The following is a 27,934-nucleotide window of genomic DNA, read 5'->3' as shown; positions in this document are numbered from 1 at the left end:
ATAGCGTGAAGCCTTGCAACAAAACATGACACTGAAAACCCCCATACGGAACAAAACGAAATGGCATAATGCACTTTGAATCTCCGGAGAAACAAGCGTGTTGACAAAGCCTCTCCCCTCTCGCCTCATCTCTCCCTCCTCTCTCTCTCTCTCTCTTGCTTTCCCTGTTCCTCACGCTTTCACATCGATGAACACGCTGTGTGATGATTGCTACATGTGGGCATCAGTAGATGTCTACATACAAGAAGAGAGACAAGCTAACCCTGTCGGAGAAAAGCGACATCTCCAGGCTCAGTTAAAGGGCTGCCATCTATAACAGCAGTGCGCTATAAAGGCAACGACTCCATATTCATATACCTGATTGATGGTTGTGTAACTTGCCACTCACAGTGGCTTTGTGTGTCTAGGATGTTTGTCATGGTGTGTTGCTCTTACCATCTGCCCTGTCATGTGTGCAGGAGAAAATTGGGTAAATTAAGAAGAAACAGATCTTTGTTTTGATTTATCGGTTTATCAATTATTAATTGTGGTGGCGGTTTGACACTTTGATGTAATATCTCATGTAGTATATGTGTTTACATAAATAATAGATTTATTATTAAATTAATTATTTTAAGGGAGTAAAAAGTTCATTCTCTTCTTCTTGTGTTTTTTTTTAAAACTTGCACATTTTCTTTGACTCTATATTTATAAAAATCCATGCACAATTACAAACTGCCTAACGTGTACTGTACAATGCAAACTGTTTGTGTTTGTTAAAGGGATTGGGCAGCTAATCAATCTCTTCTGCAGTAACTGTGAGGGCTTTGTAGGTTTGTAAATGTCAGCGAGGGGAAGTAACAGAGATGAGGAGAGACTTTGAAACACCCACTCACCACCCACAGCTCTTTTTAAGACATACTGGAGATATTGGTTCATTTGCTGTACATACAGCGGCCGCATCTTTACTGCAATTCTGCATGTACAAGATCATGTGAGATTTAATATGCACATCTTAAATTGTAGCCCAATTAAAAATAATTTTAAAATATTGCACATAAATATGCAATGCACAAAATATAGGATTCATAACTGCATTTATGCAATGCAATTTATTCATCAAGTCAAGAATATATATAATATAATAATATAATATATAATATATATATATATATTAGCATAGCCACATAAAGTACAAGTGTGCAACGTAGTTCAAACCGTACCAGACAAGAGACAGTATATGGTACAAACAATAGCGCTTCAAATTTTCTTAATAAAAAGTTTCAACTTAATACATTTCATTCCTACATAACATTATAAAATTATCTAAAGTCATTAGCCTATAATTCACATTCTATTCATATTTGAATGCTTCGCTATTGCTGATTACATAACGCTGTCAAGCATTATGTAATGTTTATTAATGACTACCTGGGGTAGAATGCAGTTTATTTGAAATCCATGTTAATTTTTTTGCATTGGAGTTTATTATTTTCCTTTTCAGAGTTTTTTTCCTTTATTTTCATTTCATATGTTTGTTTGTTTCTTGTAAGTTTGCCTTCTTTTTAATTTTCACAAAAATAATTCCATACGAAAAAAAATCATACAAAAACTTATCATAAAAACAAGATTGAAACCCTACCCATTACCCCAGCGTCACGGGGCGAAAGAAAATCGTACAATACAACCCAGTCTCACGGCAAGTCGTGTTATAGTAACGAAAATTTTGATTAATTTATTCGTGTTTGCTGACACGAATTTCCGTTGTTTTTTGTGTCTCTGGAGACTAATGTCTTTTTCGTCCTTCCCAGAACAAATTTCTATCAATGGCTGTTTCGTGTCTGTGCCACGACTTTCTTTATCGTGTCATTTTATATTTAGTTTTCTCATTATTGTTTTCTATTTTTTGACCATTGTCGCTTGGGGTTTTGGTTAGAATCACTTTCTGCAACTTTCTAACCCAAATCCCAACTCTAACCCCAACTCCAGGCGAGAATAGTTTTAAATGCGGACGAAAAACATGTGCACAAACACATTGCATAAACCAATGCATAAAATTACATCATAACGCAAACCCCAAATCTAACCCTAACCCCAAGCGACAATGATTTAAAAAAATGACATGTTAAGAAAGTCGTGGCACAGACACGAAAAGCCACTGATAGAAATTCGTGCTCGGAAGACATTCGTCTCCATAGACACAACAAACTGAGGAAATTCGTGTCAGCAAACACGGAATAAATTAATTAAATTATTTGTTACTAACGCGACTTGCCGTGAGACTGTGTTGCACATTATCTTTAAAACTGCTTGCCATTGTATTTAGGGAGCTGCAAATAGCTAAGTTGTAGGCTATCCGTATGCATACGGCAGTTGTTATGAACACTGGTCATCGGATTAAATAATGCCACAAATAGTGTGGAGGAAGTGACGTATGCGGTAAAGCAGTGAAATTTTGTAGTTTTTTTGTGCTCTGGTTACGACCAGAAACCCTAAGTTTTAAAATACGAGTAAAAGTGATACAGACCCCGTCAGGCTATTGTAGACATGTCATTCAACCTATTTAAAGTCGATGTACTATCACAAGGGTCTTGAAAATGTATTATGAAGGTTGAAAAATTACATGGTGTCGCTTTAAAAAGCGGCGAAATTTAAAAAAGCGCCGCGATTGCGACGTGCATGTGGTCCAGCGCTTGTTTGTCCAGGCACCCTTATGCCATGGTGAAATGAAAACATCTCAACTTTTCATAATGCCGCAAGGGAAAGCAGGTCATGTGACAAAAAACAACCAACCTTTCCATGACAACATCGAAAGCTCGGCCGAATAGTTGATCATAGCTGGACAGGGCATGTTTTTATTTCTCATCTCCATTAATTTATGTAGTAGCAAAGGGATAGAAATCAATATCCTTTGCTGACAGTTCCTTGTCGTTGTGGAGAGCGCAGCTCATGGTTAAATGCACTAAAACTTAGACCTAAGCATTAAATGACTAGGTTGTAAATAGAATCTCGGTAAAAACTGGAGGGTGGACAGGTATGTAAAAATTAAAAATGAAACCCTCCCCCTAAGCCCAACAACACAGGGGTGAAAGCAAATTATACAAAAATGTACAAGTGTAATCGTACAAATTAATATCAATTAGAAACCTAATAAAATACAAACTGCCATTGCCATAAAATTGCATTGTTGTGTTTGATTGAACTTCTTGTGCTTTTGGTCTGGGCTTGTTCTGGGGCTGTGCAATTAATCGTTTTTCAATATCAAATTCGATTTTTGCACAGTTTGATTGCAAAAACAAGATAATCGAGGTAATTCGTTTAGTGTGCAGTTTCTGTCATTTCATCCGCCTCTCTCTCTCTCTCTCTCTCTCTCTCTCTCTTTCTCTCTCTCTCTCTTTCAGAAGTCAGATCACTAATAATATTCGTGATTATGTTTGTAAAGTTATATGCATTTCAAGCAAGTTGAAGCAAAACTACACTGCAAAAAATGATTTTTAAAAAACAATCAGTATTTTTGTCTTGTTTTCAGTAAAAATATCTAAAAATTCTAAAAATAAGTCTAGTTTCTAGACCAAAAATATCAAATTTAAGTGATTTTGTGCATAAAACTAGCAAAAAAATCTACCAATTGGGTAAGCTAATTTTTCTAGAATTTTTCTTGAATTTACTGTTTAAGAAAAATGATTAAAAAAATTTTGCTTACCCCATTGGCAGATTTTTTTGGCAGAAAATCACTTAAATTTGATATTTTTGGTCTAGAAACTAGACTTGTTTCTTGGGTCGTTTTGCTCATCAAGAAAAAGCATCTTAATTTAAGAATTTTTGGATATTTTTACTGAAAACAAGACAAAAATACCACAATTTTTTTTCTTGAAAATCATTTTTTGCAGTGTATCCCTTGTGTTTAAAATATGAATTGCATTCCGCTGGACAGATGTGTTTAAAAGGCACTTCATAGGCACCACTGCTTTGACACGTGTGGCCTTCTGCAACAACAACAAACAAATGCATTGAATTGTGTGTGTAAGTGTGTAAAATAATCGGTGTTATGATTTTTACCAAAATAATCGGGAATATAATTTTCCTCAAAATCAAGCAGCCCTAGCCTGTTCACAAGGAGCATGAGCTTATTAGTTTAAATGTGACCATGGCATTTGAGAACAAGTATGCCAGGGCCACTGAACTGTGCCTTGAAACCTTGTTAGAGCAAACTTGTCCTACTACATTGTGCATGACTGCAAAACCCTCCAATTTGTCTGAATCTTGTTCATTTGTCAGTATAGTCACTCTGTATTTTAAACAGGGGAGTCTCTGTCCCAGGTGTGCACAGATAGCAGGTGCTTCTTTTAATTATTCAGCATTTACTCACCACAGGATGTGTTGCGTGAAGATGTCTATATAAAGAAACACTGACCTCAACTTTACTGTTTTGTTTGATTTGTGGAAACAGTGGACCTCAGCTTTGGTAAAGAGGGAAGGACACTGACAGAAATAGAAGCGAAAGAACCCCAGGTGGGCTGTACCCCTGATGCCGAAACTGTCGTGCCAAAGTGTGAAACAGGGTGTAAATGATGTCTGCGTCTCTGGGGCACGGCTGCACCTTGAACAGGAGCTAAAGCCACACAAATCCCTTAGAGATGTTTTCTGTTGCCAGACTATATCCTGCTAAAAAACATCTTAAATGAGCTTAAGGTGGTTAGGTGTTCTCCTAGTCTGCTTAAGCTTGTTTAGTTTGTCTGTTTTGATGGTTTTACAGGGCTTTTTGGCTCTTTTTTACCTGGGCAAGCTGAAAGAGCAGCTTGAAGGTATGAATTTGGCTACTAGGCTACCTTAACCAACTTTAATAAGCCTAAAATCACCTGACCTGTCTGATTCAGCAGGCTACAAGGCAGAACTTGTACTGTTTAAAAATACTGGTGGTTTAAAAGCTCTTCTGAATGTAAATATATACTTTACCCATTGCATAAGACAGGAAGCAGAGCTATTTTTAAGATAAGTAAATGCGAATGAATCACTGTTCAATATGTATTACCACAGTAAAAAAAGCTTTGAATTTTAAAATAGCCAGATGAAGGGTAGAAGATCAGATGGCATAGCGCATTGATAGTGGGAAGAGAAATCTCAGCAGGAAATGTGACATCTCACTGAGCTCAGACAGCGACTCTACAGGGACCTTCACATGATCTTCTGATGATGAGGGCGTGGTGTGCTTTCATGAGATGATTTATTTATGAAGGAACCCTTAAAATCTACTGCATGTGCCAGTTTTTACACTCAAAATGAGTAATTGATTTCCACAAAAATTTAGAATCGTTATATAGACTTTATATTATAGACTTTTAGTACTTAAGTACTTAGTAGTTATTATTGGTTTATTTTACTATTAAAGTCTCTCTAAGCGAATAATGTGCGACGTCACTTCCTGTTGATGTTTGAACTGTTTTCAAACAAACGGAGCATAGCTAACGCCTCCCCCTCCCTCTCCCGTCCGTGCTTTCATGAACGGGCCCAACCCCCACCCCCAAATCCTTCTTGTCGTTTATTGGCTGGAACACTTTGTTATGTTTTGTTGTGCTAGGTTTGGCCACTATGTTGATATTGCCGTTTGTCGAGCCTGAGCTGTCTACAGAGATCGATTTTTTTTACAGTTTGATCAGCGGACAGGCAGCAAGCAGATAGTGAGGAGATGTTTGCTGTATGTAACAAAAATGTTTTATGGTCTAAAACGCGTCAATTCGCTTAGAGCGCCTTTAAATACCAACATTCTGAATATAAGTTCGCCTATAACGGCAGCTTGATCTCACAGGAATTTGTACGTATTTTAAAAGTTAGTATGAATGCCCACAAAGTGAACCCTGGAGGTTCGAGACTTCCAGGAGGGAGGGCGGCCCTGTCCCGCCCGCCTTCGAGGCCTCCCCTCGGGCTGTGGAGGTAGGTTCAGGGCCGTGAATGTCCCGGACTTCCAGGAGGGAGGGCGGCCCTGTCCCACACGCCTCCGATGCCTCCTCTTGGGCTGGGGAGGTAGGGTAGGGGACCCTGGAGGTCCGGGACTTCCAGGACGCCAGGCGGCCCTGGCCCGCTGCGAGTCCGCTTCTGAGTCATCCCTTTGGGCTAGGTAGGCTGCCTCTGATGCCTCCCCTTGGGCTGGGAAGGTAGGGTCGGGGACCCTGGAAGTCCGAGAATTCCAGGAGGGCGGCCCAGTCCCGTCTGCTTCCGAGTCAGTCCCCAAGGCCCTCGCCGGCCGCCGGTGGCGGACCTTCGCGTTTGTCGGACCGTCTGAGCCCATGGCGGCCGACGGACGTGCCAACGTCGACTGGGCGGGGGCCTGCCCCAGGCGCAGTTTGATTTCCAGAATGTTGGGCCATGACCGTCAAAGCGTATCAGGGCGTCACCCCCTAAGGGGGTCACATTAGAGCTGAAGATCTTTGCCCAAACCCGACGGGTCCCGACGGGACCCGTCGGGACCCGACGGGTTCGGGCGGGTTCAGGCTTCATTTCTAACATTTTACACGAGTTCAGGCTTGCGCTCCAGCTTTGCGCAGTAAATGAGCGGTCAAGTTCAATGCTGATGGATCAGTAAGCGCAGGACCGCACTGAAGCCATTTACAGTGGATTTAATAATTTTCCTCAACAAAAACATGTAGCCTAATCTTGGTGAGTAAAGGTTTTTCAATGTATAACTAAATATTAATTGAGTCTTAAATACATAATTTAGACAGAGGATATAGACTAATGTTGGCATTAATGGAGAGAAGTGCCGAAGCAAATCCCGCGGTGCCTTTATCTTAATTTCATTATTGCCAAATACCCATCTTAATTCAGAATGTATTATCTTTATTTAATTCGTTAAGAAATAATAATTTTTATTGGCATGTTGGCCTATTTATAGTGTTTTGCATAGGCCTATTTAGAGTGAGATGTTACGATGTTACGGATTAATTATTTTATTTATTTGTTTTAAACTTCCAAGTTGCGTAGCCTAGTAAGTCATAAATAAATAATGTTAAAACCTGTGTAAATTACTCATTCTTGACAAAAGCTGTGTACGTGTGCACATTTAAATAATGCCTGGCTGTAAACGGGTTCGGGCTTTTAAAAAGCTGTCAATCTAAATGTACTTTCGGGTTCGGGCAGCATTCTGTTGGGCTCCATTCATTTCGGGCCTAACTTTTAAGGCCTGATTACAGCTCTGGATCACATTATAACGATAATTACAACGTTAACCATAATGATAACTATTTAGCATCCACGCCACCGGACGATACCAATAACTTTATGCTAATTCGCTCGCGAGGTGGAGTACTCGCGCAAATCATTTACCTTCAATGGCATTAACTATTGCATATTTACTTTATTTATTAAAACACTTGTAATTGTTTGCATGTCATTAAAATTTATAAATATGCTGTTCTTGTTGCATTTACACAGCGGGTATAATCAGCAGATGTCCTTAACACGCTGCGTTTTACATAACTCTAAACAGTGAATGTACTAGTTTGTGTAATCTAATATCTTACATTGTAGTAATGTAGTGTCAATGTAGTAGAATAAAAAGCATTAGTCAATTTCACAGCAACTGCATTAGCGCTGAGGTCATTTGATGCTATGGACCTCAGCAATGAGTTTCTCCATCATGCCATCTGTCATTTCAAATGTGTGTTCACTTGATTTTATTGGCTGTCAATGGTTTATCATTCATCAGTAAGGGAAAATTGCCTAGAAAGTGATCCCAACAATTTGTTTATTGTTATCTTTATCGTATAGTTGTGTTGCGAACTTTGCTATTCTCTTTAATATAAACGATTTTTAAAACTATATATTTTTTATAGTTATAGCTATAATGTGAACGGCCCTTTATGAGAATTAATACGGATTAGTCATCTCATAATACACATGACTTGGCCTAGGATAGCGATGGAAACGTGTAAATTATGCTGTAGTTGAACATTGCTAGTCAATAGTATGGCAATATCGAATAGAGAATAGATTCAGCCTAAACAGACTAAAAGTTAGCGAGGAGTCTCAATACATATTGGGGTCAATCAGATTGTATTTGTATGTGAAACCGGACCATGCCTGTAAATGGCTCAGAGATAAGAAACATCTTACATCAAAGACAGCTAGATATTAAATTGCTACTCTGAGGAAATAGGATGGAGAATATTGGTTCTGATTTTATTTTGTGGGCCATCTCATAGTGGTTTCATAAGGATGAGACCTCAGAGTATCTTTTATTTAGCAGATTCCCTGTAGCTCCATTTGTACTCTGCATGGTCGGATAGAGCACGAACTGGCATCTCTCTGACTAGATAGATTTGTCAGGCATTTTATAAATAGCATAGCACGTGGTCTGATCTGGTGAAGGAGAATGAAATATCAGCCTCAAGCATTCAGTGCATCACAGAAATATTTATTTTGGAGAATTTGCTTTGTTTTGAAAGACTACTATTAGGATAATTTTGCACAGTGCTTGACTACAGGACATTATGTTTAAGCAAATGAATGGTGTATGTTCTATTTTTGTATCTTTTCTCCATCCAGCTTGAGAAAGATATTTAGTCGTGGGACCTCAAACTTTGTTTCTTTAACTTAAACTAAATGCTTAGACAGTACTGTACATCAGTGGTTCTCAAACTGGGGTCCGGGGCCCCCAGGGGGGCCGCGAGATGGTGCCAGGGGGGCCCCAGTTTTATGTCATTTTATAAAATACATTAAATTATCATGAATTCTGTGAAATTAAACCTAAAAAAAAATAAGGCAGCACTACTTTGTACAATTTAATGTTTTGTTTAATTAAAATGTGAAGTTTTAGAACTGTTCTTTGTCATAAATTTTCTTTGGGGGGGCCGCGAAGAAATGCACCGTACACAAAGGGGGCCGCAATGCTGAAAAATTTGAGAACCACTGCTTTACATGACACAACTTTCTAAAACTAAAAATTATTTAAAAAAAAATTATTTTACCCATACGTTTACACAACATTAGAATTTTGGGGGCCTGAAAACACAAACTTTTGAAAATGGGTATCAACGTACAAGTTTTTGAAAATAAAATGTTATCAATTGTAAACACCAAAAATGCTAATTTGTGAAACCGATGACAGCATGTGTGTTGTGCATGTGCATGTCCATGTGTTCAGACTGGCCTGAAATCGCCAACTGGCCTGAAATACATATTAAATTCATGTTAGGTTGTTTTGCAGATCCATGTGAATGGTGATCATTTAGACAACATGCATATTTTTTGTCCGCTGGCATTATTTACTATAAAAATAACTTGATACATTTGACATGTCTGACTTTATTTCATAAAATCTATAGTTTAAATGCAGTCAGTATTTTTTTAATAATAAATACACATTTTTGTTTTGATATCTCAAAGTTGTAAAATGGCAGGCAGGGTAACTGTCCGTACAAATTAGCATTTAAAAAATAGTTAAAAATGGTGATTAAATTAATTTATTAATTGACATTTTATGTTTCAAACATTTCCTACAATCAAATGTCTCAAATATTAGTAATTGTTAGGATTTTAGGATAATTGAAAAATGTGTTTTTGTTACAATTTGGATGTTCTTAAATGCCAAGGTTGTACAAACAAAATCATGGGCATTTTATTAAAAAGTTAATAAGTATAAACACTGAACATGATGTCACATCATTCAGTGAACCCTAGCTGGTCTTTATGACTGAATGAAAAGTTTGTACATTTCTCTCAAATACTGAAAAAATGGCCACTTTGTAATGGGTAGGATGGTTTACTTTCTGTGTCAAGTTACACAACCAATGTAAAACTGGAAAATGGTATTATATCAAACACATTTTAATTGTATTTAAAAAGTATATTTATGAAATTGATATCACAGGCAAAAGCATCCAAGTAAAGTCTGTTAAATGCAGAGGTCAGGCGTTGCAACCAGAAAGTCAAAGGGTGAGACTGCTATGAAGGTTGTCTATAATTGTTATTATACATTTTTTTTAATATTGTAAAAAACTTTATGTATAGTTCTTAAATGTTAAAGTACTTTTACACTTTCAGACTATTTTCAGGATGATCATGTTAACTTCTTCCACCCTGAAGCTATTTTGGGGATTTTCGCCTGGATTTGGCCTACCCAATTTCAAAAGCTTCCCATACCCACATGCAGAAGTTTACATACAAAAGTTTGGTATCATTTTACAGGAAACCCTTTGAAATTACATAAAACACTGTTGAACGTACTAAACATGGTTGTATGTGATGTCAGTCCTCTAATAAACACAAAAATAAATAGGCGCTTTTTGATGTTTTTTTTCTAAAGTTTTTATTTAAAAGTGTATAACTCTGGCCCTGAGTGCCTCAGCTCCCTGCAGACAGTTTTGTTTGATTCCAGCAATTGCCAGCTCACAGAGGAAAAAAAAAATTTTCTCTATCATAATCTATGCAAAAGTTATTTTACTCCAACTGATGGGAGGAATAATACCCTTTTTGTATACAATTTCTGCCTAAAAACATTTGAAGTGCTCCCATAACCACATACAGTGGAATAAATGCAATTGCTTTATATCATTTTAAAGAAAACCCTTTGAAGTTACATAAAAAGCTGCTGTTTTTGACAAATAGTGTTATTTATGTTGTTTTTCATATGAGGAAACACCAAATTTTCTTTTTATATGTTGTAAATACTGCCTCTGATAGTGTATAACTCTGGATCTAGGTGCTCTAGCAGACTGCAAACAGTTCTGGTTGTTACCAGCAGCAGACAGTAAACACCCAAAAAAAGAATGATCTCTTTAGCATGTCGCATTCAAAAGTTATTTTCATTTTACTGAAGTGTCCGAAAATACATTTTTCATATAAATATTAATTTTTTGTTTAGCACATATAATAAATAGCAAGGGATTATTCATGCACACAACCTAAGAAAATGCTGTGAATGGACTCATTTTTTAGAGTAGGACCTAAGAGAAAAGATGGTGTATTATTTGTGGCTATCTGTGCTATCTGAGGCAGTCCACACTCAGTTTTCCCATATGTTTACAAAAGACGATTTTTTACATCATTATTCATTCAACTATTGTTGGATATGTGTTAATAATAGAACAAAAATAACGCTGTAGCCTTATTCCTGAGAATGAGAGCTTTCATTTGATATAAGACTTGCCCATGTTTGCCATACTTGAAAAATATGAAATATGTGAATATTAAATCATATACAAAATTATGGGGGGGGTGATAGTGTAAATTAAGTGTAAATAACTTTCTTACAGTAAAAGATTTCTCAAAGTGATGCATATCTGGAGAAAGTAGAGAGTCTAAGCTTTCAAACAGTATCTCATGTGTGTTACTGGGGTCCATGATGGACCATTAAAGATTAAAAGAATATTTTATTTTTGTGCACATTGTTCCAGACTCAAAAATATCTATGACATCCATTCTTTAAAGATTTTTTAAAAAATATGTTTTTAGAAGTTTGTTTTGTCATTGACCCACATAGTTATTGCACAAACAATAAACTAGAATGTGAAACTTGACCCAGAAAAATCAAACTGCCTTTCATGACACAACCAAATGCAAAGCTTTAATGAGCAAGTACATTGTTCCACTTCAAGGGTTAAAGCAATATATACATCCCCTATGGTTCACATGGTACTCATGCTGCATGCTGTATTAAAGGGCACCCATTTAATTGCTAAAAAACAATGTTTTTTGTGTATTTGGTATAATAAAATGTGTTCGCGTGGTTTATGGTTAAAAAACCACATTATTTTCAACATACGGTACACTTTTGTAGCTCCAGATTTCCCTCTCTTCCTGAAACGCACAGATTTGAAAAGCTGTGTCCCTGATTGGCCAGCTAATCTGTACGTTGTGATTGGCCTGAATACCTCTGACATCAGCCGGAAATGTGTTGCTCCTTACCATGTTTCAAAGATTCGGTCACAATGCAATGCCGATCATCGTTTACTTTGGAGCTTGTACCTCTTGCATATCATTAACATGTACTAATACACACTTACACACCAAAGGAAATTTTGAAACGTGAATTGGACAATAGGGGCTCTTTAAAAGGGTTCACCCAAAAATGAAAATTATGTCATAATTTAGGGCCTGTTTACACGAGAACGCTCGAGGGTGAAAACGTAAAAATATTTCATTGGATGTGCCTTTCGTTTACACGGCGACGGCGTTTTGGGGACCGTCGCGTTCTCGTCTAAAGAGTAAAAACGCAAAAGTCTGCTCACGGTGGCTCTCGTCGCGTACGCGATTACGTCACAGACATGCGGCAGTTCAGGAAAATAACAACAAATATGTCGGATTATTTCCATACGTCGGACCTTCAAGTTGCCATAGCAGCTCTGATAAATATACAAGTCTTTCCAGCAGTTGTACGAAATATTCACATCTAGTATTACTGATCAGAGAAGGCGCATTAATTACCTCAGTGAAACGTTGATGCGCCAATTCGTCGGAGGCAAACCAGACGGCTTTGGACGAGACCTGGGAGAACAAGGAAGAAGGTTGTACACAGGCACACGGACTTGGTGTTGTTGTGTGTCAGTGCTTCACATTGCCACCTAGCCGCCTGGAGTGCATACTACACTGTAAAAAAAATCCGTAGAAATTACAATGTAATTGCAGCTGGGTTGCCGGTAATTTACCGTAGATTTATATTTATGTTATTTACTGGCAAGAGTTTGTTCAAAGTAAAATAAATTTTAAATATTAACAAGTCTTTATCTTTAAAAAATAAAACTATACAATAATAGCCTCATGCAAAGCATTCTGGGAACCAGAAATCATCATCAACCTTTTTCTGGGTTTTGCTTCAGATTTTGTTTCCCAGAATGTTTTGCTTGATGCTGTTTTTTTTAGTTTTACTCTGTAAAGACAAAGACTTGTAAATGTTAAATGTTCATTTACTGTAACTTTGAACAAAATGTTGCCAGTAAATAACATAAATTTAAATCTATGGTAAATTACCGGCAACCCAGCTGCAATTTCTACAGATTTTTTTTACAGTGTACATTGAATATCACAACATTTTTGCGTCACCATATGCACGCAGATTTCCCCCTCAAAACGCTTGTATAAACGCGTAATAAAAAGTGATAACGCAACGCCACTTTTGCGGTTTCTTTTCAGATCGTTTCCATGTAAACGTAGCCTTACTCACCCTAATCTAAACCTGTACGCATTTCTTTATTCTGTTTAACACGAAATAAGATACTTTGATAGTAATAGTAACACACAGTTAATGGTACCAATTGACATAGTATTTATTTATCCTACTATGAAAGTCAATGGGTACAGTCAATTGTGTGCTTACTATCCTTTATCAAAATATCATCATTTGTGTTCAACACAATAAAAATATAAATACAGCTTTAAAACAACATGAGGTTCAGTAAACTATGAAGTTTCATTTTTGTGTGAACTATTCCTTTAATGTTTCCCATCAAAGCAGGAAATAACAACGTCTTGTTTGTGAAATTAACTGTATTGGTTTCCGTAGAGCAATTTCTGATAAAATGTCTCAATTAAAGCATCTAAATATGAAAGTAATGGTCTGCATCTAGTTTGCTAGTTTGTACATCACAATGGGAAATTGAAAGGCGAGGATTTGTAATAATTGGGAAAATGTTTCTTCGGAGAGCTATGGAACTAAAATCGCTTTAAACAGCAGGTGCAATTACAAGAGCAAAATAATGTAAGTTTATTGTTGGTCCGAATGTTTGTATCACATCGAGAGAAAGAGTGGCATCTGGCATGTTAGTAATTGAGAACCATGGGAATAGTGATTAATAAAATATGCCCACTAAGGAGTGGTATATATTTGTAAATCTGTATCATTTTCACAGGCAAAGCAACCCTAGAGCTCAATTGTTGTATTCGTACGACACAATCATCTGGACGAGATTGCCTTGCAAGGAAATTCAGTGAGTATTTATTTTTGTTTAAGTTAATGTGTGAATCTCTCTCTCTTTCTCTCTCTCTCTCTCTCTCTCTCTCTCTCTCTCTCTCTCTCTCTCTCTCTCTCTCTCTCTCTCTCATAGCCAATTGGTACTGATTGATTCTTCTATGATGTAAATGTACATGCAGAATTCATGATAATGCCTCTGGTGAGGGCCAGGTGCACTGTTGCATTTCAATGATTCACATTTAGTAGGAATATTCATTTTCACAACATGGTGAATTTACCGTCTTTAGATAATTACAGAACATTGCAATGGTGTTCTGTATAATGCAGGTTCATGGTAATGTCTGTAAGCATTACTGCAATGTAATCAGACAGGCTATTATGCACACTCCAGTTGTTGTTAGATTAGTGATTTAAAACGTTCTAAAAATAAATCGCCATCGTTTCTGTACCGTAAATACGTGAAATTGAATATCGCTGATAGCTTTAAAGGTCCTGTTACTGTTTTTATGATGCTTTTGTCTTTTTTTCCCATGTTTTCAGGGCCATGAAAACTAGACTAGGGTGTCTGTCTAACAAGTCTGACTCATGCAGCGATTTTTCAGAATTCTTACCCCCTACCCAAGAGAGGTCTACAAGATATTTAAAGTAAGTACTAAATATAGTATGCCATTACCGACTTGAAAAAAATGCATTTAAATGCTAATCTTATTCGATCTATCTCAGGCTGTCCAATGATGAAGTGTCCAGATGGGCAGAGTCGTTTGATGCGCTGCTGTCCAATAAATGTAAGTCATGTTTAGTATGATAAGATCTGTGGGTCTGGATATTTACAACAAATGTGACCCTCCCTGTGAAAACCATATTGTTGTGATTTACATAAAATGATCCTATATGATGTAAACAACATTCTGTAAAAATATAACCTTGATATATCTTTAATATTGAAGGAGTAAACCCATGTCAAAGATTGACATTTTTGTGAAATCATTGAGTAAAAATCAAACTTTAATGCGTAATTGAATAGGGCAATTTCCCGGACAGGGTTTAGATTAATCCAGGACTTAGGGGCTGTTTACACTTGGTATTAAGATGTGTTTTCGTCGATCGGATCACAAGTGGACGAGAAAGACACATTACGTTTACACCTGGTATGTAAATCCGTCTCTTTTGTCCACTTTTGACTGATTCTGTGCTGAATACTATGAGGGGGTGGTCTGTGAGACGGTGGGCGAGTCTCTCTGCTGTCATTCAAACCCGAGCGGGAGTAATTATGAGTTTATATGGACACAAACTAATATTATGTCGGAGTGCACTGCTTGTTTAGCAAGTAAACATGCTGCACAGTGTTTTGTACATGAGTATGTAAGAGCTTTCTTTGAATTTTCAGCGCAATTGATGAAATAGGATCGCGCAACTTTCACATGCTTTTAAAACGAAACGGAGATCAGCCGCTTAGTTTTATCAATGAAAGGCTAAAAATAGCGCTGTTCACCGAATGTTCACGCCAGAAGTCAAAAAATACCTCAGATTAGATAAATGGGCGGAGAGAAGGCGGTCGCGTGTGGCTGTTCGAACACATTCAACCACATGTGGGTTCCGCAACTCCAAAGCGATCCGATCGAAAGTGGTTTCAACAACCTCTGGATGTGGTTGAAAGTGGTCGAAAGTGGACAAGCTCAAAACGTTTTGAACACCGTTTACACCTGGCATTAACGTCGTCCACTTGTGATCCGATCGACCAAAACACATGTTAATGCCAAGTGTAAACTGCCTCTTAGTAGTTTTTACAAACAAACCTTACAATAAGCAATTGTGGTGTGTATCTGGTGATACAAATCAATGGCACCGATATATGTGAAGATAAGTTAGTACAATGTGTTTTTAAATAAAGGCACCTTAAACGTGCATTTTAGTCTGGAACTAGGATAAGCCCTGTTTGGGAACCTGCCCCTATAAGTCTTTAGTCTGGATTTAACTGAGAGGGTCACAAATGCTTATTTTACATTATGACACAATCTTGGTATGGATCAATTAAATATGGCACATATTTATTTAGTTGCTCATGGTTTCGTGCTATGGTTTACCGGTGACTTATGTAAGAAGCTGTCCATATTAATGTAAAGCTGCCATTTCCCCTTGAGTCACGAGTTTGGCTGCGACTTCTGTCACAAAATTACAGGCTTTATTTTCTCGGGCTCAAATCCAGCATCATTTAGAACAGCGTGTGAGTCTTTTCCTGAATCTCACAGCACTGACAGCCCAGATGCACCACAAATAACCGCTCGCTGTGCTGCGAGCAGACGATGAAGTTCACGCTGAAGAACCGTGTGAAATCTGTTCACATTTAGATAATCGAATTGAAAGTCATTCAGATATGCTTTATTAGTAGAGCTTGCTAACTCAAGCATTACTAATACTATTTCCTATATTTAGGGTTGGGTATTTTAACACACACCTAAACCCAAGTGTTAAATTTGACGAGTTTTTGAGAATATGGGAATTCCAACGCTCTCTCACGAGAATTCGTACATATTTTACCTGTTGGCTCATCTGTATTAATTCATACGATCAGATTTGTAAGTTTTGGTACGATTTGCCTTGAACCCTGTGACATTGGGGTTAGGTGGGAGCAGTGTTGGGGGAAACGCATTACAAGTAATGTGCATTACATAATAATATTACTTTTCTGAAGTAACGAGTAAAGTAACGCATTACTTTATAAATGTACACATTAATATTTCAGTTACTTTTTTAAAAAGTAATGCAAGTTACTTTTCAGTTTAATTAATTCAATTTAAAAATAAAATAATGTACTGAATTAAAGTGAACATATTAACGTAGAATTGCGCACTCTGTGCACCTGAGCGGGAACAATTTAAGTCAGATGGCAGAAGATGGCAAAGTTATTGAATGGAGATGGAAGGCCAGAGCTTGACAATTTTGCGATCTTAAAAACACCTGCAAGGCCTGAAAGAGATCAAGCCTCAGCTAAGTAAGAAAAAGTAACGCAAAAGTAACTTAAAGGTAACGTAAGCTTTACTTTCCATGAAAAGTAACTAAGTAGCGCAATTAGTTACTTTTTTGGGGAGTAACTTAATATTGTAATGCATTACTTTTAAAAGTAACTTTCCCCAACACTGGTGTGGAGTTAGAGGTTCGGTTTCGTTGTTGTTGTTGTTTTCATGAAAATCATACAATTTTGCACAAAATACTTCGTATGAATGATACGAATTAGCCAATTCGTAAAATGTGTATGATTTCTCGTGAGATCAGGCTGATATGTATTTTAGGAGGTGGCTTATTCATACGGCCACATTTGTATGTACGATTTGCTTTTGTCCCTGTGACACTGGGGTTAGGGGTGGGGTTTCGTTATTGCTTTTTTAGATAATCGTACGTTTTTATACGATTCACTTCGTACTAATTCATATGAATTAGCCAACCCTTAAAATACGTATACATTCTTCTTAGATCAGGCTGAAATGATACCTGAAACTGTGTGGCTATTTGATTGAGAATGCGCTATTACTTTTAAATGATTACTTTGATACACATTAAAAAAGCCAGCACATCAAATTTTGGAATGAAAAAAAATGTAACATGACGTAAAATGCCCAATCACGTACAAGACTATTTTACAAACTTTACTACTTTATATTGTTAAAGGTGCAATGTGGGACTTTTAGTGGTGAGACTTTGAATTGCAACCAACGGCTTAGTCCACAGCTGACCCCTCCCTTTGATAAAGCATAGTGAAGCTACTATATCCGCCACAGGACAAATGCATCATCGTCTAAGCATCATCGTCTAGTAGCAAAGCACGATCTATAAAACATGATGGCGTTAAATGGCAACTTCCATGTAAGGGGACCCGCGGTGTATGTAGATTAAAACTAATTTTCAGGCTTATTCTAAGGTAACAAAAACAATACAGTTCATTGTAAGGCCTTTATAGATGGTTGCAGAAGTAACAACATAAACAAACAGATTTCGTGGAACACACGTAACATCTGGTAAACTCCGCTAAGAATCAAACACCAAAAAGTCATTTTAGAGTAGTTTATTTCTGATAACAAGCTAAATAAACAACAAGTAGATTACCTTAGTTCATATTTATTAGCTAAAGAATATAAAACACGACACTGAGCTAACGTTGCTGTGTAAAATGTGTACTATAATGTATATGATGTTGACTACAAAACAGCTGACAAACCTACCTTCATACAGCGGTGATCCATGATCGACGTCTTTCTTGTCTTTAGGGAACTAAAACATTTAGTATTTTTAATTAGGTATTTGTTCCATAGTTCATTTTAGCCACTAGTCAGAACAATAAACAAACCCAAACCGGAAGTAAACTTCCAACCAGAAGCGTAACCGCGACAATGCATGTGCGTCCGATGAAACGTCTATACACCACTAATAATATACAGTAGTTACGTATATTATATTGCGTTTTTCTAACAAGAGATCTTTCTTAAGTCCTACATTGCACCTTTAAATAAAGTTTCTATCAATAAACATGTTTAAATGTTGTGCTACGTCAAAAATCACATTTTCAAAAGACTATTTACTGTTGGACTCGTTAGTTAATGCAATGTTATGCAAAAGTTAGTTATTTTTCTGTGTCTGTTGCTGTTTAGCGGACAACCCCTGTAAAACCCATGCATTTTATAAAGGCATAAATCTCTCCCTGTACCCATTATGGCACAGGAAACATACAGCGGAAATTTACTTCTGATAAAAACTGGACATGCTAAAGCAGAACGTGTTGTTCCTTTGAAGGCAGGAGAACATTCTGCCTCTGTACCCGCCTCTTGATTGTCCTTTCATTGAATTTCCAGAGAAGCACTATTGTCTCATTTACCCGCCCTGGACTTTAATTGTATTCAGGCGAGGGCTACTCTTGCACAAAAGCATACAGCATAAAAAAATATGTGCTTTACTGCTCACTGACACAAAAGACAAACGGGTGATTGAAGAATCATAAACAGTTTTTGAATGAAGATGTCTGATGTAGAAAACTTGTTGTATCACTATTATTACAAATATGTTCTTGTAGCTCAATTGGTATACATCGTGTTAGCAGTGCAAAGGTTGTGGATTCGATCCCAGCTACACACATACTGATAAAAATGTATAGTATGGATGCACTGTAAGTTGCTTTGGATAAAATACATAAAGAAGTGTAATGAAATAACAACAAAATGAAAAAATAAAATAACAAACTCAAAAATTTTATGTGAAAAATGTGGTTTTGATGTCATATCAGAAACTGCATACTGTAAATGCATAATATACATGCTAAAATATATGAATGTGGTTTAACCCATGGTTGGTTAAATATTAGTCAGAATCAACTGTTGGGTTATAAATAAACCTATGCTAGGTTGTTTCAACCAAAATGCTGGGTTGTTTACCCATAACTAAGAAACATCCTGCATAAGTTCATATCACTGTAAAAATGGCTGGGTTATTTTTGACCCATAATGGGTAAATACTGGACAGAACATGTACTGGGTTAAAAATTGACCCAATGATGGGTTACTTTAACCCCCCTGCTGGGTTATTATACCCCATGGTTGCATAACAACAACCCAACATTGGGTAACTTAGCACGTGTTCTGTCCAATATTTACCCATTATGGGTCAAAAATAACCCAGCCATTTTTAGGGTGATATAACGTTCATTAGACACACATCCGTTTAAACTGAACCAAAGTGAAAACAAGTCGGTATTTATTTATCGTTCTGTCTGGTGGCTGGACTGATCTCTGAAACAGAAATGCCTTGTCGAAAATAGAATGTTTTGGTTTGCTTACGACGATGGGAGGCGACGAGTATGGATCAGTTTGGCAGTCAGGCAAGAATTCAATGACCTGTAGCTAACATTGTATACATTAATTTCACTCAAAAAAATTATGTTAAATAGCACTAAAAGCTCGTAACCATCACGGGAGCATTTTTACTGTGCGTTCACATCAGACGCGGAAAGGAAGCAAAAATGCGCTATTTGCGCGTAGTTGGACGCTTGAACATTTTGAGTTTATGGGCTTCATTCGTGCATAAAATTCTAGTCATTCCAGACATCACGCAGAAATTTGTGTCATGGGCGGGGCTTATATAGCTCAAATTAAGTAAACTTACCAGATTGGTCGACCTCCTCACTCTTCCAAACAAGATCCTTTTAATTCCTGTAAAAGTACGAAGATGTCTCGTGTAGTGATGATGATTGTCCTCCATTGTTGTTTTGTTTTTCTGCCTCCGCTCACTTCCTGTAATCACGTCACAGCTAGAGCAAGCACCTGATTGGTTAAAGCTGCGCAAAAATCCGATTTTTCAGATTTCAGATTTTTTCAACTCGCGGCAACGTTCAATTAGCATGGAACGCGTCATCCCGCTTACCGCGCCGCATGATGCCTATTTGCGTCTTTGCATTGACTTAAAATGTAAATCACTCGCGCTTGCCGCCTCTTCCGCGTCTGGTGTGAACGCACCATTAGGGCTATATAGCACCTATATGGGGTGATATAGCCCCACTTACGGTTCTACAGAGCACAATATGGTTCTACACAGGTGCTATGGCACTAAAAATGGTTCCCCTACGATTACGAGCCAGTGAACCACTTTTAGTGCTATTTAACACCGCAGTGAACCACTTTTAGTGCTATTTAGCACCGTTTGTTTTTTATGTATACACAGTAATGTTAGTTTAGTGTTATAGTTAATACATGTTAGATATAATATATGAACAAAGGTAATTTACTTGTAAGTTATTGACCTTGTTATCAAAAAAAAAAAAAAAACTACTGTAAAAGGACTCTGTTGTTATTGATTCTATGTGGAAGTCTACCGGAAGTTGCTGCTGAAACCATTTATAACCCAACAGTTGACTACCCAAGATTGTAGCTTTACTGCTGTAAGGTGTTTATCTATATTCATCTTCATTTCATAGATGGTATGACAGCCTTCAGGACCTTCCTCAAAACAGAGTTTAGCGATGAAAACATTGAGTTCTGGTTGGCGTGTGAAGACTATAAAAAGATCAAATCCCCTGCCAAAATGATGTCTAAGGCCAACAAGATCTACAAAGAATTTATTGAAGTCCATGCACCCAGAGAGGTATGTTGACCACTGTTATAAATAGCGACACCTGCAGTATGTCTCTCATTCAAGAATGGTTTCATTCACCTACATAGTGATAAAAACAGCAGCCTGTTTTTAGCATGACACAGATATTTCACCAGCTACCCTTTTCATTAGCCTACAGTAAATATATCATGAAATTATATATAAATGTAATGAATATATGAACTTTTCTATAGCTCAAACATGCCTACTAGTGCATGAATGCCAAGGTCGTGGGTGCGATTCCCATTACCACAGTTATTTTTTAGTTAGCTTCAAACCTGAAAACTGTGGTCTTGTTGAGCATGACCTTCAGATACTTTATGATTCACTGCTTGTTGTTTGGGTAACACAGTCCCTACATACCCTTGTGTGACTCATAGATGGCTTAGTCCAGACATTTTACAAAGCCTCCTCATTCGCTGTTGTCTTTCTCACTCACCTAATGCCTTTGTGATGACAAACAGCTAGTGGGTTCAATGAGGGTACAAATGTACCAAGTTATTGACCTGTCTACACTTTTCAATAGCATAAAGTTCTGCTTTAATGATTTAAACAATCCACAAACTTTTCTTTACCTATAATACCAACATTGTGGGTTTGACTTCCAGAGAATGCATACAGTATATGAATGCTTGAATGCATTGTAAGTCACATTGTGGAAGGCACCTAGCAAATGCATAGTATATGTATTGTAAATGGTCACCAGATGTGATGAATGTATATCTATAGTATTTTTGGGGCCCACAGTAGACATTTGTAACCCAGTCTGTGAAAATCCACCTTTTTTGTACATAATATCATCCTACGTAATGTAAAGAACATAATGTAATGTATAGCCATGAAAACTTTAATACTGAGTAAGGCGATATTAAAGATTTAAAACAATGGGAAATCAGTGATTGAAATGAAACTTTGATGCTCACAATCTCATAATTAGATTATAAAATGCTTAGATTTCACACTTTCAGAAAAAAAATGCTCAAAACATGTCACCAGAGCGATACACTTTCAAAAAGTACTTCTTTGCAGTTCATATTAGTACCTCAGATCAGGGGCGTAGGCCCTAATTAAACCTTAGAGTAGAAAAAAGAATAGACAATCTGCAAAAACAGTGACATCTTTCCTTTGCAAAAACAGTGACATTATTTCCTTCCAAAGGCAATAATAAAACACTGTCTAAACATGTTCAACCAACACATAGCTCAATAAAGGCTGGACAAACCAGGCCAGGCAGTCTTATTTAGCCTAGTCAGTACTGCAAAAACAGTTCACCTGAAATAAAGTAGGCTAAAAGTAACAGGAAATTGAAATAATGAAAACTCTCAGCAGAGCACGGTTTGAAATAAATAACAACACACTGCCTAATTTATATTAAATCAACCATATACAGTGCAATCAGCCTGGTGGAAATTAAGCTTTTGTGCCAAAAAATAGCAACTCGTTTAAATTAAACAATGTAACTTAACCTATAAGGCATACATCTATACACAACACACCACTTAGTTAAATCACTTCCTGAGCAAAAATTAAGGAAATGAGTTAAACAACAGGCTTACCTTTGTTGTTTTCTTTCTACAAAACGCAAACGCCTGGGTTTAATGTTGAAAACAGAAATGATCTCATTATAGTCCAAAGAGTCACAGAGTTATTTTTCAAAAAACAAAAGGCACAGGTTTTTGAGGCGAGTAGTACTCGTGGATTCAAATTGGGTTGTCTGTGGTTCCAGTAGGGCCGTTAGATCGGCGGGTCAACCTGTGTCAGTCTGACCGGAAAGCGCACTGGAACTGCCGCCAGGGAGCAAGCGGCAACCGGCGCCACCAGCGCGCCTGACTACTAGCCGCCTTGTGGGTTGATGAGTCTGAAGAACTGAGCTGGTAGGGCTCGGCAGATGGAGGCAGTGGCGTATCGTCTTCCTCAACTCTTGCTTTTTTAAATAACACATTAAAGAAACTTTAGCCATTATTGTGGCAATTTTAATATTAGCTAAAAAAGCAGTTAGCAAAGTTAGCTGGCTGGCTGCCAGAGCCCGTCGCTCCCCACAGAGTCTACCTGCTAGAACCCCTAGCAACCAATTACGTTCCGGAGGGCGGAGGCTTCCTACAACTTGCTTTAACAACTCCATTTTATTTAGAAAGCAAATTATACACACACCGGTCAACAATAAATCCGGATTATATTAATATATTTTCTTAAATACATTTGAATAATAAAAATAAACAAAAAATGTATTTTGATTAAACTTGCCTGGGCGGGCCAGGGAGTTATGTGGGCGGGCCAGTGCCGCCCTGGCCCATTACTGGCTACGCCCCTGCCTCAGATGCAGTGTTGGGTTAACGCATTACAAGTAACATGCATTACGTAATAATATTACTTTTCTGAAGTAATAAGTAAAGTAACGCATTACTTTATAAATGTACACTGTAAAACAAACTTTGCTGCCTTAAAATTGTTTGTCATTTCAACTTACTATTATTTATCTTGACTAGAGATAAGTTGTTATAACTACAGGTTAGTTGTTATAACTTATAAAATTAAGTTGACTTTTCCCAACTATATATTATAAGATGTTACAACTCATCTCTGTTGACATGATTTGTAAATCCGAGTTGATTTAACAAAAAATTTTAAGTCAGCAAAGTTTTTTTTATAGTGTACACATTAATATTTTAGTTACTTTTTTAAAAAAGTAAAGCAAGTTACTTTTCAGTTTAATTAATTAGATTTTTTTTAAATGCATGTGCGCCTGAGCCGTTTGAGTCAGAAGCGGAGATGGCAGGCCAGAGCTTGACATTTTTGCGATGGAAATATGCAATTTCTGAATGCAGAACTTCAGTCATAAAAACAATCTGCAAGGCCTGAAAGAGATCAAGCCTCAGCCAAGTAAGGAAAAGTAACTCAAAAGTAACTTAAAAGTAACATAAGTATTACTTTCCATGAAAAGTAACCAAGTAATGCAATTAGTTATTTTTTTGCGATGTAATGCATTACTTTTAAAAGTAACTTTTCCCAACACTGCTCAGATGTACATACTCCTGTACTGGCACCAAAGAATGCATGTTAGTACCTTAAAGGTATATACTAATACCAAATATAATTTTATATCTGTTATATCTGTACATAAACGATACATATTAGGATATTTTAAAGGGTACATCCACAATAACAGCTAGGGACCATTTTTGACCATTATTTTCTGACACAAACAAGGTCATATTTCTCCATTGTAGCTGCATTGGGCATTTATAAAACATTACAGGCAACAGTTTTTATTCTCATATCCATCTACAGGTGAACATAGACCACAGAACCAGAGAGGAAACCAAACGGAAGCTTCTGGAGCCAACGTCCAACAGCCTGAATGAAGTCCAAGCAAAAATATACAGCCTCATGGAGAAAGACTCCTATCCCCGGTTTATACGATCAAAGATCTATCAGGACTTACTGAACAGAACACAGATGCACTGTCAGAGAAAATCGGTTTAAAATGAATGTCTATTAAAGACTTTTGGCTTGCCTGATTAGTTGATATTGAGACAAAACACAGACTTTATTTGAGGAGCTCAGATGCAAAAGGTGCTAAATGCCACCACCGCCAAAAATAAGATAATGATATTAAAGGGATAGTTCGGCCAGAAATGATATTGGGCCCATGATTTGCTCACCCCGAAGCAGTCCAATGTCCATCATTTTTCAGACGAACACATTTTCAGTTATTTTAAAAATGTTTTAGATCTTTCAGTTAATCAAATATAAAGTTGCAGAGTCCACGTCCTTCAAGTCCAAAAAGTGTGCATCCATCCTTCACAAAATAAATCCAAATGGCTCCACGATGATTCTCAGGATAATCTGCTGCATTTTGTTGTAGAAATATCCACATTTAAAACTTTATAAAAGGTAACGCCGCCTTCTTAGTCGGGTCCGCATTAATGATGAGAGAGTATGCAGTTTATGGAGGTTTCTCTGCTGCTGCTCTGTGCCCCTGACCTCCCCATTTGTCATACGTCACTAAAAAAAGTGCGTACACTACGCTGATACTCTCTCCTGAATACAGAGGAGTTTAATATGGCGACATTATCGGAAGCTAGTTATTTTAGTTTATAAAGTTTTAAATGTGGATATTTATACAACAACACTGCACGGATTACCCTCAGAAGACATTTGTTTAACATCCTGGAGCCGTTTGGATTTCTTTGGGGAGGGATATATGCAAACATTTTTGGACTTGAAGGAGCTGGACCCCATAACTTTACTGTTTAGCAGCTGGAATATACAGTATAAGACATTTTCTGGTATAACTGACAATGTGTTTGTCTGAAAAATGATGGACATATGCATCTCGGACGGCTTTGGGGTGAGTAAATCATGGGTTTGATATCATTTTTGGTCGAACTATCCCTTTAACTGAATGCTTTCGGCACGTATTATACGTTGATCAAATACTTTTGCTTAATTCCAGCCTCAAGTCATCCAAAAATACCGGTTTGTTGGCAGAATCCATTAAGAGTCTGATAAATATGCTCATTTACATGAGTATCAGACTCCCTTAGTGAGTTTTGCATCTGAGCTCTTCAACTGTGATATATAGCATAGTCTGGGTGTTTGTAGATACTTAATGAGTAATCAGAAAAAGATTTGTTAAAAACAAACTAGTTCCCTACTAGTTTGTGCATCTAAAGTAAAACATGACCCTGTACTGTGGTCCACTCGTAACTTGTGACTCTCCCTTATAATTGTGATAGAATGGTCAATGTTCTTTCTGAATGCTGGCAAGCATGAAAATGTAAATATAGTCTCTACATGGATAATATGTTTTAGTAGAGAATAATAATTTATTTTTCTTATCTTCAATGTATCTTACATATTTCAACTGAATTGTTGTGTTACATGGATAGTTTACGCAAAAATAAAAAATCTAAATAATATAATTTATCCACCTGTTTCTTGACGTAAATGTGGGCGCCACCATCATTGAGCTTTTCGGTTTATGACTTCCGGTGAGCCACTAAAGCTAATGGTAGTCTATAGCGAAGGACACAAGTGTGCTGTTTTGACTGGCTGTTTAATGTTTATTATGAAATCCAAGAAGACCGACATAATTTGTGCAGTCAGGGGTTAATACAAACGCAGTAAATCTCTACAAAACATTTGTTTTAACCCCACGCTCAGCTGATCATGATCTGTATTTACAAATCCATCCAGTAAAACCTTTCATAGAAACTACCTGTAAACAATAAATACAATAATTGTTTAAAAACAACTAATATTATGCTGATAAAAATATGCTGATTTATTTATTCTGCTACTATATATTATTACAAAAATGCAATTACAGTACAGTATACGACATAATCTGCTTAGTTAATGTTTATAACAGTAGTGTGTTTGCGCGTACTTTTGTTATGTTTTAAATGAAAAAATATATACTTTATAAAGCAAGCAAATAATTTGATAAGCACATCTCTCCACCTAGTGCGTAAGAAGCTATGTAATAATATTTTCATAAAACGAAAACAATACTCAATACATGTAGTAGTTTAATATTTTTTTGGTTTGTTCAAATAACTTACAATCTGTTGAATGATACTGCTGACTGTGTTGGACCACGAGAAGCTTGACGTGTCGCCATAAACAAGTCCACCAGAGGGACAGTTGTGACATTTTAAACCAGCCCCTGAAAAGTTAAAAACACAAAGTCTTGGTAAATTCCATGTACAAACACTCGGCTGAATTTCCCATTGTAAAGATACCGGTATGTCTTTGTGCTTTTATATTTGCGCATTGAAGACCCGTCACCTCCGATCAACAACACGAAATGATTGAATATATCTTCATATATCAAGACACTTCTTATTTTCATCCTCACATTGTTCATACATGGCAGGTGTAGTAAATATTTACTGTTTAAATTATGTTTTATGCGTGCTCCCACTACACTGTTTTCTACCGGCTGGCTATTGAAACGGAAGTCTTGGACTGGAAAGGAAATACGTTACATCACTTACTTCCGCGTTCGAGAAATAGGTGGATAATATAATTTATTTGTTCTGCTGAACTCAAATTAAGATATTTTTAGTAAAGCAGGAAACAGAAGCACCATTGACATCCATAGTAGGAAAAATAAGTAAATAGTGCTTAAAAATGGTTTGGTTACAAACTTTTCTTAAAATATCTTCTTTTGTGTTCAGCAGAACAAATAAATTAATGCAGGTTTGTAACAACATGAGGGTGAGTAAATGATGACAAAAGATTTTAATTTTTGGGTGAACTATCCCTTTAAGACTGCCAACCCATGATATGCCTACTGTGTTAATGCATGCAGTCCTCTATTATACACACGGCCCAAACACTATTCTGATTGGCTGAGATTTGTAATCGATTGTGTCGCATCACAACTTGCTTGCCACTGGAATATTGTCGGTGTAATACTTAATAAACTCCAATAAATAAACTCACGCAAACAAACACTAGAAGTGGGGGAAAATATTTTGCAGTGTGGTATTTTTTATTTATTTATTTACATTTGTTCTTTCACACCTTCACTGTAAAAAAGTGAAAAGTTGGATACATTTTAAAATTTACTTTAATTGGTAACATCTAAAAAAAAGTTATTTCAACATTTAAGTGAAAAATACTTAAAGTGAAAAATTAAATTACCAATTTAATAAATTTTTTAACTTGATCCAACTATTCACTTTTCACAGTGTTGATTTGCGTATGGTTTACAATGGCACATTCTGCAGTGATTAATACTTTCAAGTAAAGCATGTCACATCTGTCACATCAGCTGCTTTGTCTAGTTTCTAGTTTAATATATAAAATGCTTTTCAGATTTTGCTTGTCAAGCTACCCAATATGGGTCACTAATCTTTCTAGCAGACACAGTTAAACCACATAGACTTTTTTCATAACAAAATAGGTTTC

At 36.8% G+C, this 27,934-nt stretch overlaps 1 protein-coding gene across 1 annotated transcript; it reads left to right on the top strand.

Moving 5' to 3' along the window:
* rgs8 (regulator of G protein signaling 8) lies at positions 1–27,461 on the top strand. Its single transcript, XM_073870283.1, has 6 exons — positions 1–334; positions 13,821–13,898; positions 14,423–14,527; positions 14,606–14,667; positions 20,838–21,004; positions 24,302–27,461. Exons 3-6 carry the CDS (start codon positions 14,427–14,429, stop codon positions 24,494–24,496), a joined length of 525 nt encoding a protein of 174 aa, XP_073726384.1. The 5' UTR covers positions 1–334; positions 13,821–13,898; positions 14,423–14,426; the 3' UTR covers positions 24,497–27,461.
* The last annotated feature ends 473 nt before the right edge of the window (positions 27,462–27,934 follow it).

This window comes from Misgurnus anguillicaudatus, chromosome 8, assembly GCF_027580225.2.
Source record: "Misgurnus anguillicaudatus chromosome 8, ASM2758022v2, whole genome shotgun sequence".
Lineage (NCBI taxonomy): Eukaryota > Metazoa > Chordata > Actinopteri > Cypriniformes > Cobitidae > Misgurnus > Misgurnus anguillicaudatus.
Note: the sequence above shows the minus strand (reverse complement) of the source record. Positions and strands in the feature narration are given on the sequence as shown.